The sequence below is a fragment of the Sebastes fasciatus genome, chromosome 20 (genome assembly GCF_043250625.1).
Source record: "Sebastes fasciatus isolate fSebFas1 chromosome 20, fSebFas1.pri, whole genome shotgun sequence".
Taxonomy (NCBI): domain Eukaryota; kingdom Metazoa; phylum Chordata; class Actinopteri; order Perciformes; family Sebastidae; genus Sebastes; species Sebastes fasciatus.
Window position 1 is genome coordinate 18,473,971 of NC_133814.1, and position 16,155 is coordinate 18,490,125.

General features: G+C 41.4%; 2 protein-coding genes across 2 annotated transcripts in view; one reads left to right on the forward strand and one right to left on the reverse strand.

The window, feature by feature from the left end:
- LOC141758497 (cadherin-related family member 1a) overlaps window positions 1-16,155 on the forward strand; it is a 120,675-nt gene that overhangs the window by 76,679 nt on the left and 27,841 nt on the right. The gene's annotated exons all lie outside the window — the stretch shown is intronic.
- On the reverse strand, window positions 8,056-15,741 carry chst3b (carbohydrate (chondroitin 6) sulfotransferase 3b). Its single transcript, XM_074619995.1, has 3 exons — window positions 15,451-15,741; window positions 10,504-10,720; window positions 8,056-10,310 (listed from the first exon to the last, which is right to left on the reverse strand). The coding sequence occupies exons 2-3, from the start codon at window positions 10,581-10,583 to the stop codon at window positions 9,083-9,085; spliced, it is 1,308 nt and encodes a 435-aa protein (XP_074476096.1). The 5' UTR covers window positions 10,584-10,720; window positions 15,451-15,741; the 3' UTR covers window positions 8,056-9,082.

Below are 16,155 nucleotides of genomic sequence, written 5' to 3' on the forward strand. Positions count from 1 at the left end.
GGAGGGCGAGCATGGGAACTGACTTGTGTGAGCGACCGGTCATTTACGAGGCATGCGAGAGGCCCTCGTTGCCTCTGGGTACTGTCTGGCACTTTGTTTGGATTTGCCATTGAACCACAAATTTCAAAATGCATTGTATGAATTACATTTATTAATGTCAAAGCAAACTATAATACAATTTTAAAGAAGACTATTTGACAATTCTGTGCAGTGCATTTTAAGCTAATCCTGGTTATGTAAAACCCAGATAAAGGTGACTCTAAGTCAGTGATTTTACCTCATTAACTGTACCAAATTCCCAAAATACAAGAAGCTACTGTAGGTGTTCAACTCCTGCCCCTGGAAAAGTAAAGAGAGGTGTGCCTCCCCCTCAGACGGGCCTCCTTCCTGCACAAACTAACAAAGTACCAAGGTTGTTGAAAGAAGGGAAAGGAGAGTAAAGGCAGCTGTAGCTCAGGTGTTAGCAGAGTGAGTTAACCGTGTTGCTTTGATCCCTTGCTTCGTAATAGTGTCCTTGAGCAAGATGTGAAACCACAAATTGCTCCAGATGAGTGTTGAAAAATTTAAGATAAAAGCCAAATGTGCTGCGGTCAGACTGTGCTTAAAAATAAATGATGCTATCAGGTAGATTTCATTTAAAAGAATTTGAATTATTCTCTTTTTTTCGTGGAACCCCAAATGAACCAACAACCTGGCCGCTCTTGAATCCAACGTGTATATTTCCTTAACTGTTCATAGTACACACTTTAACACAAAAACATTCATTGTAAGTCATAAGAAAGGGAAGCACTTTCAGTCCAATCAACCAGTGTGCTCATCTGTCGTCAGGCATTAATGAAGGGTCTTGGCCTCACCACCTGTTCTGCATATTCTAGTGCCTCGCAGATGTTTTCGTAGCTGCAGGGGACGTCGCTCTGAGGCCAGCGGTTGCTGTCCTGTGCGGTATGTGCGGCACCGGTCCAGTTTGCCCTACCTCTCTAATAATGATAATAATATACTCTGTTCTTTGTCTGAAAGTATGCACACCTGAATCTGTCCTCACCAGGACACGCAGGTGCACGGCAACACAAAACACACAAAACACTTTTTACTGTCTTTGCAGAGCAGTATGGTGGTAGAAAGATATCTGATGGTCCTCGGGATTCATCTTTGTCTCTTGTTATTTCATATTTTTGTTTTATATGTATCATGAGAAAGCATAGTATGCAAGTATTGTTACTGTAAACCAGCTTGATTTATACATAGACCTATTGTAGGTGCCCCTTTGGGAGTGGACATCATATTTTTGATAAGAATCTTGTAATAAGAGAAAATGAAATGACGCATTGGCCTCTTTTATATAACACGTTTTACTCAAAGGGGAATTTTACCGGTACTTTATCTGCACCCACCAACCACACATGCATAAACCACTGCTTTGTGCGCTAGAAATAGAGCAGCTTTGTGTGCGAGAAATTGCCGGGGCAAAGGTATGAAAAATGTTCCCTTCCTGTTGCGCCAGTCAAAGAGAGCGAACGGCCGCCGTGGAAAGGGCTGACTTGTCTTCACAGCTTTATACTGTAGTGTATATTTAGAGGAGGTAGAGATAAAGCAGAACAGGAAACCATGAAGAGATTCATTGTTTGTCAGTTGTAAATCTCCATTTAAAGATCTATTGTTAGGATGGATTTTAATTTGATGTCTTGGAAATACCTACCCATATTTTAAGCCACACTGTAGGTGGTTTGATTTCTTGTAATCATCACTTACTAACTATTTAAAGAACATCTTGAAAAGTGAAAGTTACCGACATTAAACTTGACAAATGCCCATATGATCCTCATTTTGTTCTTTTATGAGTTGCAGTGGCGTGGCACACTGGACAGGGGTGCGCTCAGTTATTTAAGCACCGTGGTTTGTGGTCAAATGTGGACATAAGCATATCATTAATATAGCATGTAGCTCTATTTTTGTCACTGACCCATATTAAAATTATCACGGTATAATAGATATATAAAAAAAATCTATTTAATGTTTGCTATGGCAACTCCAACCCCACAACAGGGCGCCACAGTCTGTAATTATTGTTCAACTTCTACTGAAAATAAACCTGTCTCCGTTCCCCGGTTGGTGGTGCGTGATGCGCTTTGAGTGACACAAATGACTCTTTGTTTCTGTAGCTTCTCCTTTAAGAAGAAAACTTCAAAGTGAGCAGAAAGGTGGGAATGAAAAAGCCCACAATTTCGATTTTCCAAAAACATCTGCTGTTCAGTTTCTCCACCATCATTTCCTCCGTGTAAAAATGGATACTCGCCGTCTGCTTCCGGTGGTCACTCTGGTCCGCTGTGCAAACAAAATATTTCTGCATCTTTGTCGGGTCCTTTCATTTGCAGCATTCGTGCAGCAGCATCACATGGTCGGTGCTCACATGGCATCTGTTGCGTCAAAAAGGAAAAGGCCTGTCATTACATGGTTGAGTCTGGAGATCAATCCATAATTGGTAAATGCATCAGCACCGCATCTTGCGGGAAATGAAGACGTTCCCTATTGATGCTTAATGTTTCCCATTAGCCACCCCTGCTCCTTCTGCCTCTTTTTTAGCCCTAAACTGTAATGCCTGTTTTATTGTGACTAATAGTGGCACTAGAAAGGCACTTACTCTGTATTTGGAGCAGAGCCAGCAGAGTGGGACAAATGGAGCGACCCATTCAGTAGTCCTAAATTTTTTTTAAGGACCTCTTCGCTCTGGCTTGGTGCTGACACAAAAGGAGGTATTGATGTGAGGAAAGACTGAAGCTTTGTGTTATGCCCACCAGAACTGGCTGAGGAAACGGCTCTTTCACGAACCTTAATTCAAAATGCAAACGGTGGCACATCTTGTACTCGAGAAACCTACAGTAAGCCTGTTTTAATTTGAGCTGTGCGGTGCTTTAGTGACACACAACACGGACATTTAAGAAGTGATGCCGTTGTGAATGTGATATAGGTATTTAAGCGAAGTTTGTAGGATGTAAAATACAAATTATACTTGATTTTCTTTTAAAATCTGGTTGATAGCAGTTCTCAGTCCTCACTCTTTTGTTGTCTATAACAGGGGCATGATGTTCAGGGCTCTGGTCAGCCTAAAACAAAGGAAAGAAACGAAGAGCACAAGAATGCACATCGTGAATGTGTGTTTCTCTGGCATGGCAGAAATGAATTTTGTGGCTTTGAATCGTCTCAGGAAGGAATGTCTGTCAGTCTGGATTTAGAATATGTGCATGATGAGTATATTCCCTCGTTGAAAGAAAAAAGAAGCGTTAAGTAAATATGGGAATGACACCTATTCACTGAGGACTGGAGCGGCACTTTGTCATCTTGTATTGTTTGCACCACCTGCTGACCTAACCTCAACTATTTACTTAAACTCTCCCCTTACCCACAAAGCCATTGTTTGTACTGCAAGGGGCTGGCTGCAGCTAAATGTCATGCAAGATTGCTAAAACCATGAAACGTCTATGTTATTTCTAAACTAGAATAGATATCTAAATTTAGAGTGGGAGTAATGTTTTCTTGTGGGGCTGGGTAGAGGGGTTGGCAGCACTGTACATAAACACTGAGCTCATAATCAAAATGATAAAGGGTGTTCCAGTGAAAACATGCAAACCAAGAGACAACCAAGTAGGGAAGTGAAAAATTAGGATTTGTTTGGGTGGAAATCCCCTGGTGTTTATCACATGCCTCCTGCCCTCTAGCAAAACAAAAATCTAGCTAACAAAATTCAAACACAAAGTAGTTGAAACAAGATGAAAAATGCTTTTTAAATCCCCGGTCATATTGTGCACCTATTTAACAATATATGCAAAAAACAAACTTCAAATTTTTTTTTAATATATATTTTAATAAATTCTGACTTTAAATCTCACAAATCATTGTTTTTGGTCACATGAGGTTCGCACAGGTTACCGTGGTAACGCGTCTCCAACCGGCAAGGAGGTTCTCAGGAAGTGACGACGTAAAATACTGCTCAGTGCGTCTGAAAAGATACACACTACTGTTCATACACACAAAAGTATGTTGAACGATAGTACACTTATTGTGTATGTAGTGCATAGTATGTTATTTCGGGCAAAGCCATATATCTGAATGACATCAGCTGACAGGAAGTGAACATGGAGCCAAACTGTTGCCTAGCAATGCAATTCCGTTGACACGGTCTATCATGCTACATTCTAAGCCCGCCCACTTTTTAGCGGTCCAGTCAAATATGAAGGATTTGATTTAAATCCCACTTTTAACTGTACAAAGCTCAAATATTCTGTTTCACTAAGGAATACTTATAGTACAGGAGCTAAAGACGCTCTAACTTCCGTTTCACTGGGACTTTAAGAAGTAGGATTTTCACTTTCATTGTTTTGAACTCCACATTTTAGGCAAACACATCAGAGAAAACGTCTAGACTTAATTGGTATAAGGTTGAAAATTGGTTACTGTGTTTTTTTCTTTACGCTATACCACAGTCATCACAATTATTGTTATTCTGTGTCTTTTATACATTTTAGTGGCTGTAATGGTCAGACAGCTTCAGCCTCTGACCACATCTCGAGGGAACTTTTCACATGTTTTGCTAAATCTAAATCCAGAGAAAATGGGCATCCATTTCCGTTCTGGCTTAGTATATTTTGACGCGGTCAGCCTCAATGGAGCACGTTATGTTTCATGTCACAAAGAAATTTCAAAAGTCTTCTGTGACACAGCACGATGAAACAGTCGCTGACTTCACCCTGAAAGATGAATGGACACATAGATGAGGATAAAAGATGGCAGGGGGTGTTAGTGTTATTTGTGTATGAGAAAAACGGGTGCTCATACTCATTTCTGCACTGCTTTTATAAAGTATGTTGACGCTAAACACATCAGTGCAGCCGGGGCAGGGAAACCAAACCGCATCAGATCTTTTGATGTATATGGTTTGTATGTTAAGAAAAATAACAGCTCTCATAAATCCCCAGGTTGCCATATCCTGTTTCAAAATTTAAAAAAATGTCTGGCTGTATTAACAGCGAGACAGTTCCTGTGACATTTGATCCGGTGTCAATAAATGCCTGCGAAAAACAGGTTTTATTGCCAGCATTTTATTTGAAGCAGCATGATATTGGACTAGAAGTGCTTCCTATGCAAAGTTCGCCACAGAGCTGCTTTAGGCAACTTCTGCTGATACACTGGAAAACTGCCCGTATGGATTTTATGTATAGTTGTGAAATGGTCAAAGATGAGAGAAAACTCAATAATAGTGACATGCCAATGCGCCAGTTTTATATGACAGATGAAAACTGCTTAATTTGTCTCCTCATCACTCATCAGTGAGTTTTGTGCATTGGAATTCTGCGCCCACACCTCGCACATTATCACATGCAACAACCTGAGTTTTATGAATTGCATTCCTCAGTGTGAGATTATTTACTGCGTGTTTAGATTTATGTCTCCTCCTCAACCATCATTATCGCCTGCAACAGCACAAGTTTTATGCGTAGCTCTGAGACACGTCTGAATTGACTCAATTGTGTGTCTGTTCATCACATCTTTACAGCAAGGTATCATTTAGATACTCTGCTCGGGCTGTTTTGCATATTTTAAAACCCCTCATGGTTGATGTGGCAGGGCACCATATAACCGAGTGGGAGGGTGGGGTTACCTAAATGCCCTCGTTTTACTGCAGAGGGGGGGTGAAAAGGCTTTAACTCAGCAGAAAGTGGTTATTCTATATTTGCTCCAACCATACAGTTACTCCACCCTCCACACGTCCCACATAAAGCTACTCCAATATAAGAGTTTATGAATGCTGAACCTCTTCTCATTAGACTCTTCAGAAGCTGCAGACCTGGGAACACTTTTTATTAAAATAGAACAACCAGCCCAAACTAACCAGATAATGATCTGTTGATAGGAGTGAATGTGCTTCGAGTGCTCTGATGTGGCTTTGCTTAGCAATGTGTGACAGCTCAGATGAGCGAATTAATAAATATTTAAAGAAAAGAAGTCACTTTTTTGTGTAAAAGAGAATGACTGAGGCAGAAAGATTGTATAAACGACTGCCTCCATGCGTTTCTGTAAGCGGGTGGGGTCAGGTGGACCAAAATGACTCGGACCACATTATATGTAAAGTTGGTAATTACTAGGTTTAGAGACTTAAATAGACGGGCCCACAGTGGTAAACACACTGGAAGTCAAGGCAGCTGCCTCCAGTATACTTCCTTCGTGCCTCCTCAGGGACAAACTAGTCAGTGTGCAGGAAGCTTAAATATTTGGTTTAGATGGAACCAAAGAAAAAACAGACACACTTCAATTAACCACCAAAACAGGAACTGCTTCAGTGACACAACTAAAACTATTAAATCAACTGTTAATGTTTCTTTTTGTATGTTTGTTTGTTTTTTGCACAAAACAGCTCAACAAACTCTTGAATGCACACAAATAATCGTGCCTTCAAATGAAAGTCGTGAGCTCGTGTTTACAGCATGGGAAGTCGTGTACACGATATGCTTGGCGTTCAAGAGGTTAAGTCGTGAGAGCACCGCTGCTAAGCAACAGCAATATTAATGTTACTGTCGGCGTCTAGAAGCTACAGAGGCTAAGAATTTATCAAGTTAGCAAGTGGGTAACAAAATGCTGTAAATGCAAAGGCATAAAGACAGAGGGAAAAGATGAGGCCGATGGGAATATCAACATTTTCCTCAGACCTATTTTAAAATTACAAAGAAAAACAATATACGACTAAAATTACAATATATGAACTTATTATGCACCGAAAAATTTACTTCTATGATCTCCGCCACTTCTGATATATCAACAAACACGTCACAAGTCATGAACTCAGAGCTTTCAGAAACTTTCCAGGTCGTGGAAACCACAAGAGTGGGGCGTTCATATGGACTCTTCTCGTGAACACGGTAAACACGACCCCATTTGAAGGCACCATTAATGTAAACCACATCCCCTTTACACCTTTAAATGCATTTTGGGTGATCGGATTGCAATCGGATAGTGCTTGACCACATGAAAGTACAGGTGTAAATGCACCCAAAACGCATTGAGGACAGATTGTGATCGACCGGCCAAACCACCTCCGGAGGTGGTCAGTGACGCATTCTGACCACATTGAATAAAAGTGTAAATGCAATTGTGATTTCAATCCACACACAACAACTACGTGGGCAGAAATACGTAATGCCAGGGCGGTCCCCAGTACCATTTTTTGGGCACCAGATCTTCGGTGGCAAATATTCTAAGCTTCAGACGGGTGTGTCCCAGCGCTCCTCTGGTTACTGGACCGCCATGACCAGAGAGATCACCACTGCCTCTCTGGCAATAACCAGCTGCAAGCCTGTGCATAATGCAGCCTTCCTCTCAGCCTTTTCAGACACAAAATTGAAATTTGGGGCACACATTCATGTCCCTCTCAGGAAAAATAATTACTTATGATCTTGTGCCAACATCGGGTCAAAATTTCAATTAGTCCAATACTTTAATAAACAACATTAGACCTGCACCACTGTACCAAAGTACAGCCTCACAGAGCTGCTAGCGTGGCTGTAGACTTTTAGTCTTGTTTGAGACTGTGTCAGGGAAGTGTTGATTGAACTGTGACTTCGTAGTGTTGTTAACCAATTATCTGTGAAGGGTCTTTCAGTGTTGGTGAGTTTGCTTGTGCCCACCGTTCCTCTTTTACTAATGTCTGTGTTTGCATCGGAAAAGACAGGCTTTAGTTACAAGCAGACCCCCACTGACACTGATTGAAGTGGGATACTCCATTAGAAGCTTTACGAAGGTAGAATTTATTGCAGGTGAGCTGTTGACTTTTTATTGACAGATTTATTGACCTTTTATTTTATACCACATGGGTATTTTGCATTGATCTGCCACATCTGCTTCCTTGCATGGTTAACCTCTGTGATGATTAAAAAAATATGAAACTGACAAAGATGATGAAATGGGGAAGTTGTGCTCATGTCAGTCGATGTGAAACTCAGACAAGTTAACTAAAATGACAGTTTTGCCACAGTCACGGATGCAGGCCAAAAGGGAGATGCTTTACAGTTAATGTAAAAGAAGGTTTATTGTTACAAACAAAATGCCAAAGGAACAGACTGGAACATCAGCAAACAGTCTGGCAAGTCAGCGTATCAGGGCCTCTTTCTATCACCAGCCAAGAGACTTGTGTCAACAGACAGACCTGCCGACAAACCTCGCACAATCCTGCAAACCAGCTGCAGTTGGAATGTTTGCATACAGTGGCCGTGTATACATCTGTTTTAACAGTATGGGGTCTTTACAATCCCGAGGACAAGTTCAAAAAAACATTTGGCCAATTACAAACATGCATGTACAGCAAACTACAGTATATGTGTGCAAGAAAAAGTACCCCTGCTGGGGGGATTACAACCTGTGGAGCACATTCAGAGCTGGAGTCATTATCACTTTTAGCAAAGAAGACATAAATAAATCAGCATGGGACATTACTTCTAAATCTCATGCGTAGAAATTACCTGACAAAACATTTACATTTCTTCTTCCTGCCATAAGCATTGCTATACAAAGCAATTCATTGATTTGGCTTTGCATAGACATTTCGTTTCAAGTTTCTTTGGCGTAAAAGCAGCCTACTGTAAGTCGCTGAACAAAAATAACTAACGGAGGTTCCTGGAAGTGTTTGAAACAGTTCATTCTTGTTCACAAACCCAAAGCTATCTCCCTCAGGGACTTTCTTATTTGCTAAGAAGTTAAATTTGGACAGGATTGCAGGACAAGCCAATGATACAGTTTGGACAGAGAAGATAGTCCGGAGTGCAAAAACAAAGATAGCTTCCTATTTTCACCATACGTGAAGTCTCAATATACACCTTTGCATCAATAGTTAAAAGCTTTATAATTAATTTTCCGCTCAACAATACATTTTCTTCATCAAACTATTTTAAATAGTAAAAAACTTTAAATAGCACACACTCAGAAAATATAAAGCTCTCTGTATCAGGATAAATTACCCTAATAAATATCAGTCATTCCAGAGTTTTCCATATAGCTGTTTTTTCCTGCTTCAGGGTTCAGAGTTCACGTCTGTCAAAGTCTATACAAAGTTGAACACTTTGTCCTCAATCAGACTGATAGACTTATCAGTCAGCATTTCTTCGCTGGTAACAATTTTATACCCGAAAAGCTTCAGCGTTCGTCCACAAACTTTCTGTACAACCTGAGCTATTTTGAACGGTAAGCGGAACCGCCACTTCTCTACTTGTTCGGAGGAGTTTTTCTGTGTGGAGTAAACTCCGCTGGTCTCCTTGGAGGCCTGGGTGTTCTTCAGGATCCAGGATTTCACTTGTGGAGTGAACGGGATTCCAGTGAACTTGTACATCTCCGTCGCCTTCCTCATGGGGAACCGGGCGATGTCCTCGTACCGCACCAGCATGTAGCGCCTGCGCAGCCACGGTGGCTGCCTGAGGCCGATCTCCGCTGACATCCTGATGTTGTCGCAGTTCCCTTTCAGCTTTCTCACTTCATAGTCATCAATGGGCACATCCCCATCCGCAGCCCACTGCTTCCAGTTCTTGTATTTGGCTTCAAAGGCCACCATGCGCGAGGCTAGTACCGCCCGAGGATCCCGAACCAGCTGAATGAACTTCACGTCGAGGCGCGGGTCCTCAGCCAGAGGACGGAGGTTCTCCAGCTGGCGCACCCTCACTGACTTGATGGCCCTGTGATCCTTTTGGAGGCAGGACTGAGACGCCATGGTCAGGTTCAGGGGCCCACAGCGTCTGGTCCTGCAGCGATAAGGCTCAAAGACCCCTTTGACGACGGGGCTGCAGACCGACTCCTCGCACAGAGAGCTGCTGGACTCCCGGCGGAAGAGGGCGGCGGTGATGTGGTCCACCGGGAGGGGTTCAATGAAGCTCTCCAGCAGGGAGAAGTCGCACAGGAGGAGCTGCTGGAGCACTTCGCGGTACGCCTTGGCTGCCGCCGTGGCGTTGGTGCCGCCGGTCTCCAGTGTCAGCATCTTCTCCACGTGCCACAGCGGCTCAAACAGGTAAAACATGTTGTCGCCCTGCTGGTTGAAGAACTCGCCAACGAACGAGGAGCCCGTCCTGGTGGTGGCTAACAGGAGGATGTGTTTCCTGCCCCCCGTCGCCACCTGCTGGTGCTGGCTGTAGTTCTCCAGGCGCCGCTTCATTAGCATGAAGGCCGAGTCCACCTTGCTGAGTGATGTTAAGGAACCATTGTGCTTCAACAGTATGTGGGAGACACCACTGGGCTGTAGCGGAGTCTGGGGGGTCTGCTTTAAGGCGAGCTTATCTGACACCCTGAAAGTGTGAGAGGAGTCACAAAGTTATATTCTTTCATACGAAGAAGTCATAGCTGTGTTATTTAACTCAACATTTGCAGCAGCTTTGTGTTGCTGAAGGGTTTTTATCAAATATCTGTTTAAAGCTTGGACGAGATAAACACGCACGAACCTGCTGGGAATCACTCCATTGATCACTGAAATGGACTTACCTTGAGATAATGTTGTTTTCCTTCTCAATGATAACAAGTACCACAAAAAAGACGATGGATATTGTGTATTTGATCCTCATTCTTGGATGTAGCTGTGCCTGGATATGCTGTTACAGACTGCTTCTTAATGGGTTCTGCCAATCTTGCAATGTCTCCAGTCGCCTTCTTAAAGAGCCTTCCAGTTATTTGTATTCCCCGTTGTAGGTGATGTTTCATCCTGTAAATGAAACGAACATCAACCTGTCAGTTACACATTTTGCACATTTGAGCACGGCGGAGAGTAAACCTACTTTGGTCTCAATTCTTTCTGTCGAAACACATTAAGGTATTTGTTTTAACCACTCATATAAAATGGGGAAGTTGACAGTCTATTGCTGCATATGTAAAACTGCACTGTGATGCTGAGTCAGAGTAGTGGTCATACAGAGCACTTCTCTTTCCCAGGCCTCTTTTCTTTCTATATTTTTTATTCGTTCGCAACATCACTGTACTTTGTTCTGCAAAAACCAACAATGGAGGCATTTACTCAGAGACAAAAATAATCATATCTTGAGAGGGTAAGAATAGAAAATAGCTGAGTGTTTTAGACTAGAATCTATGCCAGTTCTTCCCATGAGGAAGTCCTTGTTATCTTGAAGTGCACCAGTGCATTTCAGGAACATGCCCGCCCACCCTGCAAGACAGAAGGCTGGTGTGCATATAAAAGCTGCGTTTATGAGTCAGCCTTTGTAGAAGCAATTGCGAGAAATAAAATCAAGTGAGACACTGCATTTAAGCACAATTTTGTAATTAAACTGTTAATTCCACAACTGCAAACCTGCTTGCTTAAAAAACTCAGGGTTAGAGTGATAATCTGACCTCCCACTGATAGTTAGCAGAGCAGCGTGGCCCAAACTGCCAGCTGCCGCTTCATGTCAACACCGGGAGGAGATCTTTTCAACAGAGGCCGTCAGTGACATGGGGCTTCTGGTACAGTAGACCATCTGGCGGCGGGCTTCCCCATATTATGTCTTTGTGCCTCTAAAACACTGATTGGACACACATCCAGGCGCTGAGAGGTATAAGTGCACAGTGCTGAAATTGAAGGGGAAAACCTGCTTGTCATGGAGCCATAAATTGCAGCTCTCTGAGCCTGCAGGACGTTCAGTTCTTGTTACTCTGCAGAGGGCAGGCAGTAGGGAGTCAAATGAAGATAAGGGTGGTTTTAATGATGCCTGTGTGTATTTGGGAATGTCCTGCACATTCTTGAAAGATTGATATTTTAAGATAATGGCAGCTTGGCTCAGATCCCTGACTAATCTTCGGATTTTTGCATAATCCTGCCTTACCTCGTCTGCCAGAGAAAGGGTCAATAACACTGCAAGACTAAATGAGACACCCTGAGGAAATTGGCATTGCGTCAGCGTTGATGTGTGCCCACAAAAATGCCAACGTTCGAAATTTAGAATAATTTAGGTAAGCACACAGAAGGTGTACAGTCAGTCTTTTTAAAATCCTGAATCAGACGTCTGGGTTTGTGAAAACATTTGTTTACTGGATCCGTCAGGTGCTAAGCACAGACTCCTGAGTGTGTCCATGATTGCAGGTCTAGCCTCGGGGCCGACACATTAGTGAAACTGCTGCTATTAATCAGCAGAGCCACAACCAACAAACAGACCAACCATCTCACTCGCTGACTACAGCAAGGTGGTCGTGTGTTTGACACGAAACAAGCAGCACTGTGTACAGTAGGAAGCCTGATACATGAGAGCATCATTTTCTGAATCCTGATGAGCCCAAATGTCTTTGAGTTTCAACACGTCTGGAGGTCCAGTTCTCACATCCTGTTGCGACCTCTGTCCCGGGCCAGTGTTGAGCACAGAAGCCAGTCCAAACGACTGCAGTCTAAACACAGGGAATGGTTGGACACTGCCTGTGAAATTCTCTACAGAGGGAATGAGAAGTTTACAGCTCCAATAGAGAGCACTGTTGACGTGGAACGGCGCGTAATGAAAAGGTGAACAGCTTGTGTACTGAGACACGTTTTTCACTGGGAGGAAAAATCAGCTCCGTCTTGCACCACCCTGCCGCATGCCACAACCACAAAAGGTCTCTTTACACAGGAGTGACTCTAAACCTCCTTTGGGCTGAGATGGCAGAACATAAACACCCAGGTCACTCACACGTCACGGGGTCAGTGACTAACCCCCAGATGTTACAAGGCATGTGGTACATGTCAGATAGTCAGCTGCACCACAGGAAATTACTCAGTCCTCAAGTCTTCAGTGGTCGTTTAACATTGTTTAAATACAGTTACAGTTTGTGTAAGTAAACCAACAGAGGATCTGAGTAAATTTACCGTTATAGAAACAGCATATTTGTTCAGCAGTTTATTTTCTACTTTGACTGTTCCTGAACAAATTTAGACAAACACAAAAAAGGATTTGGCTGAATGAATAACACGAGTGAACGAGTAAAGCTAGGGTGGGTAATGTATTATAGAATTTTTTTCAAATATATTTGTTGAAATTCTCTTTACATCCCGACAGTAATCAATAAATCAAGTTCTCTGACAAAAAGACAAAAGACAAAGACAAAAAATCCGGTATCTGTGGCCAGCCCTGTCTCCCAAAAATGACGTTCCATACAACTAAACTGCATTCCCAATTATGGTTGGAAAGAAACTGATTTTGTCGCGGATTATGTTTGTCTTTGTCACTATAAAAAATAGTCCGCGGATGGCTGCAGCAAGTGATGTAGTACAACACGCAGAGCAGAGACGTAGTAAGCTAGTAGTTTATCGATCAACCGTTAAAGGACCAGTGTTGTAACATTTAGGGAGATCTGTTGGCAGAAATGGAATATAATACGAATAAGTATGTTTTGTAAGCTAACGAAAACACAACGATTCTTAGTGTCAGGTGATTACACACTAAAGAAAACATAGTTATGAATATTATATTTAATATCTGCTAATAGATCCCCCGGAATGTTACACACTGTTCCTTTAACATACATTTACAGTACTTGAATATGAATTCAAGCAGTTTTAGTTCTCTTCATATATGATTTAAAATAAACACAAAGAAAGCCACATCAACAATTCATCACGAGAATAAGTGGTCTGAGGTTTTGTCATTTATATGGTAAATTAGATGTACACCAATTATCTCAGCTTATTGCATCTGCTGTGTTGAGTAAAAAAAAAAAAAAAGAAAACACACATGAGCTGACATTGTTGAATATTCACAAACCACTGAGGCATATGACACTTTTGATCATCTGCTCATAACAAAACCGCCACTGCACCATTTATCATTTTGCTACAAATGCTTTTAATGGCTGCCTCTTGTTTAATGTAAATCTTATGTGAAGACAAATTAAACACCACCCAACCAAACTTACAATGCCTGAGATATACAGTAAGTGTACCCTTAGTACTTAGTTGTAAAAGTACACAGAATATCCCATTTCAGTCCCATTACAACAGGATCCTCTCTGTATTTAGGCGTGATAATTACAGGATGGTGTGACTCCATATACAAAAATAACAGACTAAAAAGTACAAAACCTTTGAAACCAACCATGTCATACTAGCTTGTTAATTTAAAACTAAATTTTGGCGAGGAAAAACTGGCATGGCCTTTTTCAAAGGGGCCCCTTGAGCTCTGACCTCAAAATATGTGAATGAAAATGGGTTCTATGGGTACCCACGAGTCTCCCCTTTATAGACATTCCCACTTAATGATAATAACATACAGTTTGGGGCAAGTCATAGTCAAGTCAGCACACTGACAGCTGTTGTTGCCTGTTGGGCTGCAGTTTGCCATGTTATGATTTGAGCATATTTTCTTATGCTAAATGCAGTACCTGTGAGGGTTTCTGGACAATATTTCTCATTGTTTTGTGTTGTCAATTGATTTCCAATAATAAATATATACATACATTTGCATAAAACAATCATATTTGCCCACTCCCATGTTGATAAGGGTATTAAATACTTGACAAATCTCCCATTAAGGTACATTTTGAACAGATAAAAAATGTGCGATTAATTTGAGATTAATCACGATTAAATATTTTTTATATATTGACAGCCCTAATATAAACATATCACCAACGTATAAGAAAAATGGGATGCATTGTTACTTTCAGGTCAAACATAAACATTCCCATCTGGTTATTTTATATATAAAGATGTTTCTTAATTTACTTTCCAGAAAATGTACAATTTAAAATCATGATATAAAGTGGATCAATATCACGATACAAATGACTAGTGCATTATTTTCTATCTATCTATATATGGAGTGTATTATAGCATGTGTATACCTCGGCCACTTGCCAAAGGAAAACCAGGTGGGCTGTGTTCAATCATTATCTATTTGTTTGGAAAGTTCAACTGAGGGTATATATCTGTTTCAGTGAGAGTTATTGGGTGAGTTCAAAAAGAGGTTTTGACCAGCTCTTTCTTGTTTGGATCTCGCCTAAAAGGAGACAGGAGCATGGCCTGTAGGCAGCAGGTTTAATTAAGGTCGGAGTGTAGGTGAGATGAATGTTTGTTGATAGAATACTGTATGTTTGGGTCTATGTGGTCATGCTGCACAAGGGAAAAAAAACAAAGTATGCATGCATGATATTACTATAAATCCAGAGCACGCTGTTAATTTATAAACAGGTTGAACAGAAACCTCAGTGCATAAAAAGTCTGACTTCTTTAATGCAACAGCGGTTACGGTCCCTGGAGAGCATGCGCTGCATTCAAAGGTCAAAAGGGCAAAGCGGCCAAACTGAAGTCATGCTTTCTTAATAAGAAGACACTTAAAGAAAGACCACTTTTATGTCTGATATCAACAACAATGTTGTTTTTTCCTTGTGTGGTCATCCGAGCTTAACCGTCCTCCCATGTGATATGCTATTATTAGTTTATAGCTTTTAGTTATTTATAAAGTATCTCCATATACCCACCATCATGATGAGCTGCGGCGTCTGAAGGCGTCCCGCTTCGGTTCATGCGTGAAGTCGATAAACCTTTCTTCAAAGAGCGTCTCCGGATAGAAATTAATTCCATTACTTCCCAAAAATACTTCACTTGTGTGACAAAAAACAATCCAATCCAAAAGAAGAAGAAGAAGCAGTAGAACTAGTTTTAGTGAGTGAAACCTGTGGATCAGATGGACTCATGTTGGAGGAGTCTGCAGGTCAGGCTGCCCGGTCAACTGAATGACATGTGCAAGACAAGTATGTGCAACAGTTGAGACTCAGTGAATCACATGGGGAAAGTTTGGTCCAAAGGAGTGGAGCTTCAGACAGGAGGAGCACTGACACCACCCCTCACAGAGCCCAACTAGTCTGATAATAGATAGCAAACAAACTTTATACACATAAAACACATGATAATCAATGTTAGGGGCTTGTTACTGTCATATTTGTTGCTTTTATTTTGGCATATTTTATGTTTTTAATACTTATTGATGTAGTCACAAAAAAAACAAGAGGTAAGCACTCCACCTAGTGGAGAAATACACAATGTGCGTCTCAATTTATACACTGACCTGCATGTGGATAATTACAAAACACTTATAGATTCTGTATATAACGTGATTTATGTTAAATTAGATATTAAAAAGCAAGTTATTTACTCAAGTAGGCTACTGTACTTGTAGGTTACTA

Coding starts and splice junctions, on each gene's coding strand:
- chst3b (XM_074619995.1), bottom strand. CDS start 10,583: ATGAGGATCAAATACACAATATCCATCGTCTTTTTTGTGGTACTTGTT. Junction 10,311..10,503: donor GAAAACAACATTATCTCAAG/GTAAGTCCATTT, acceptor TCACACTTTCAG/GGTGTCAGATAAGCTCGCCT.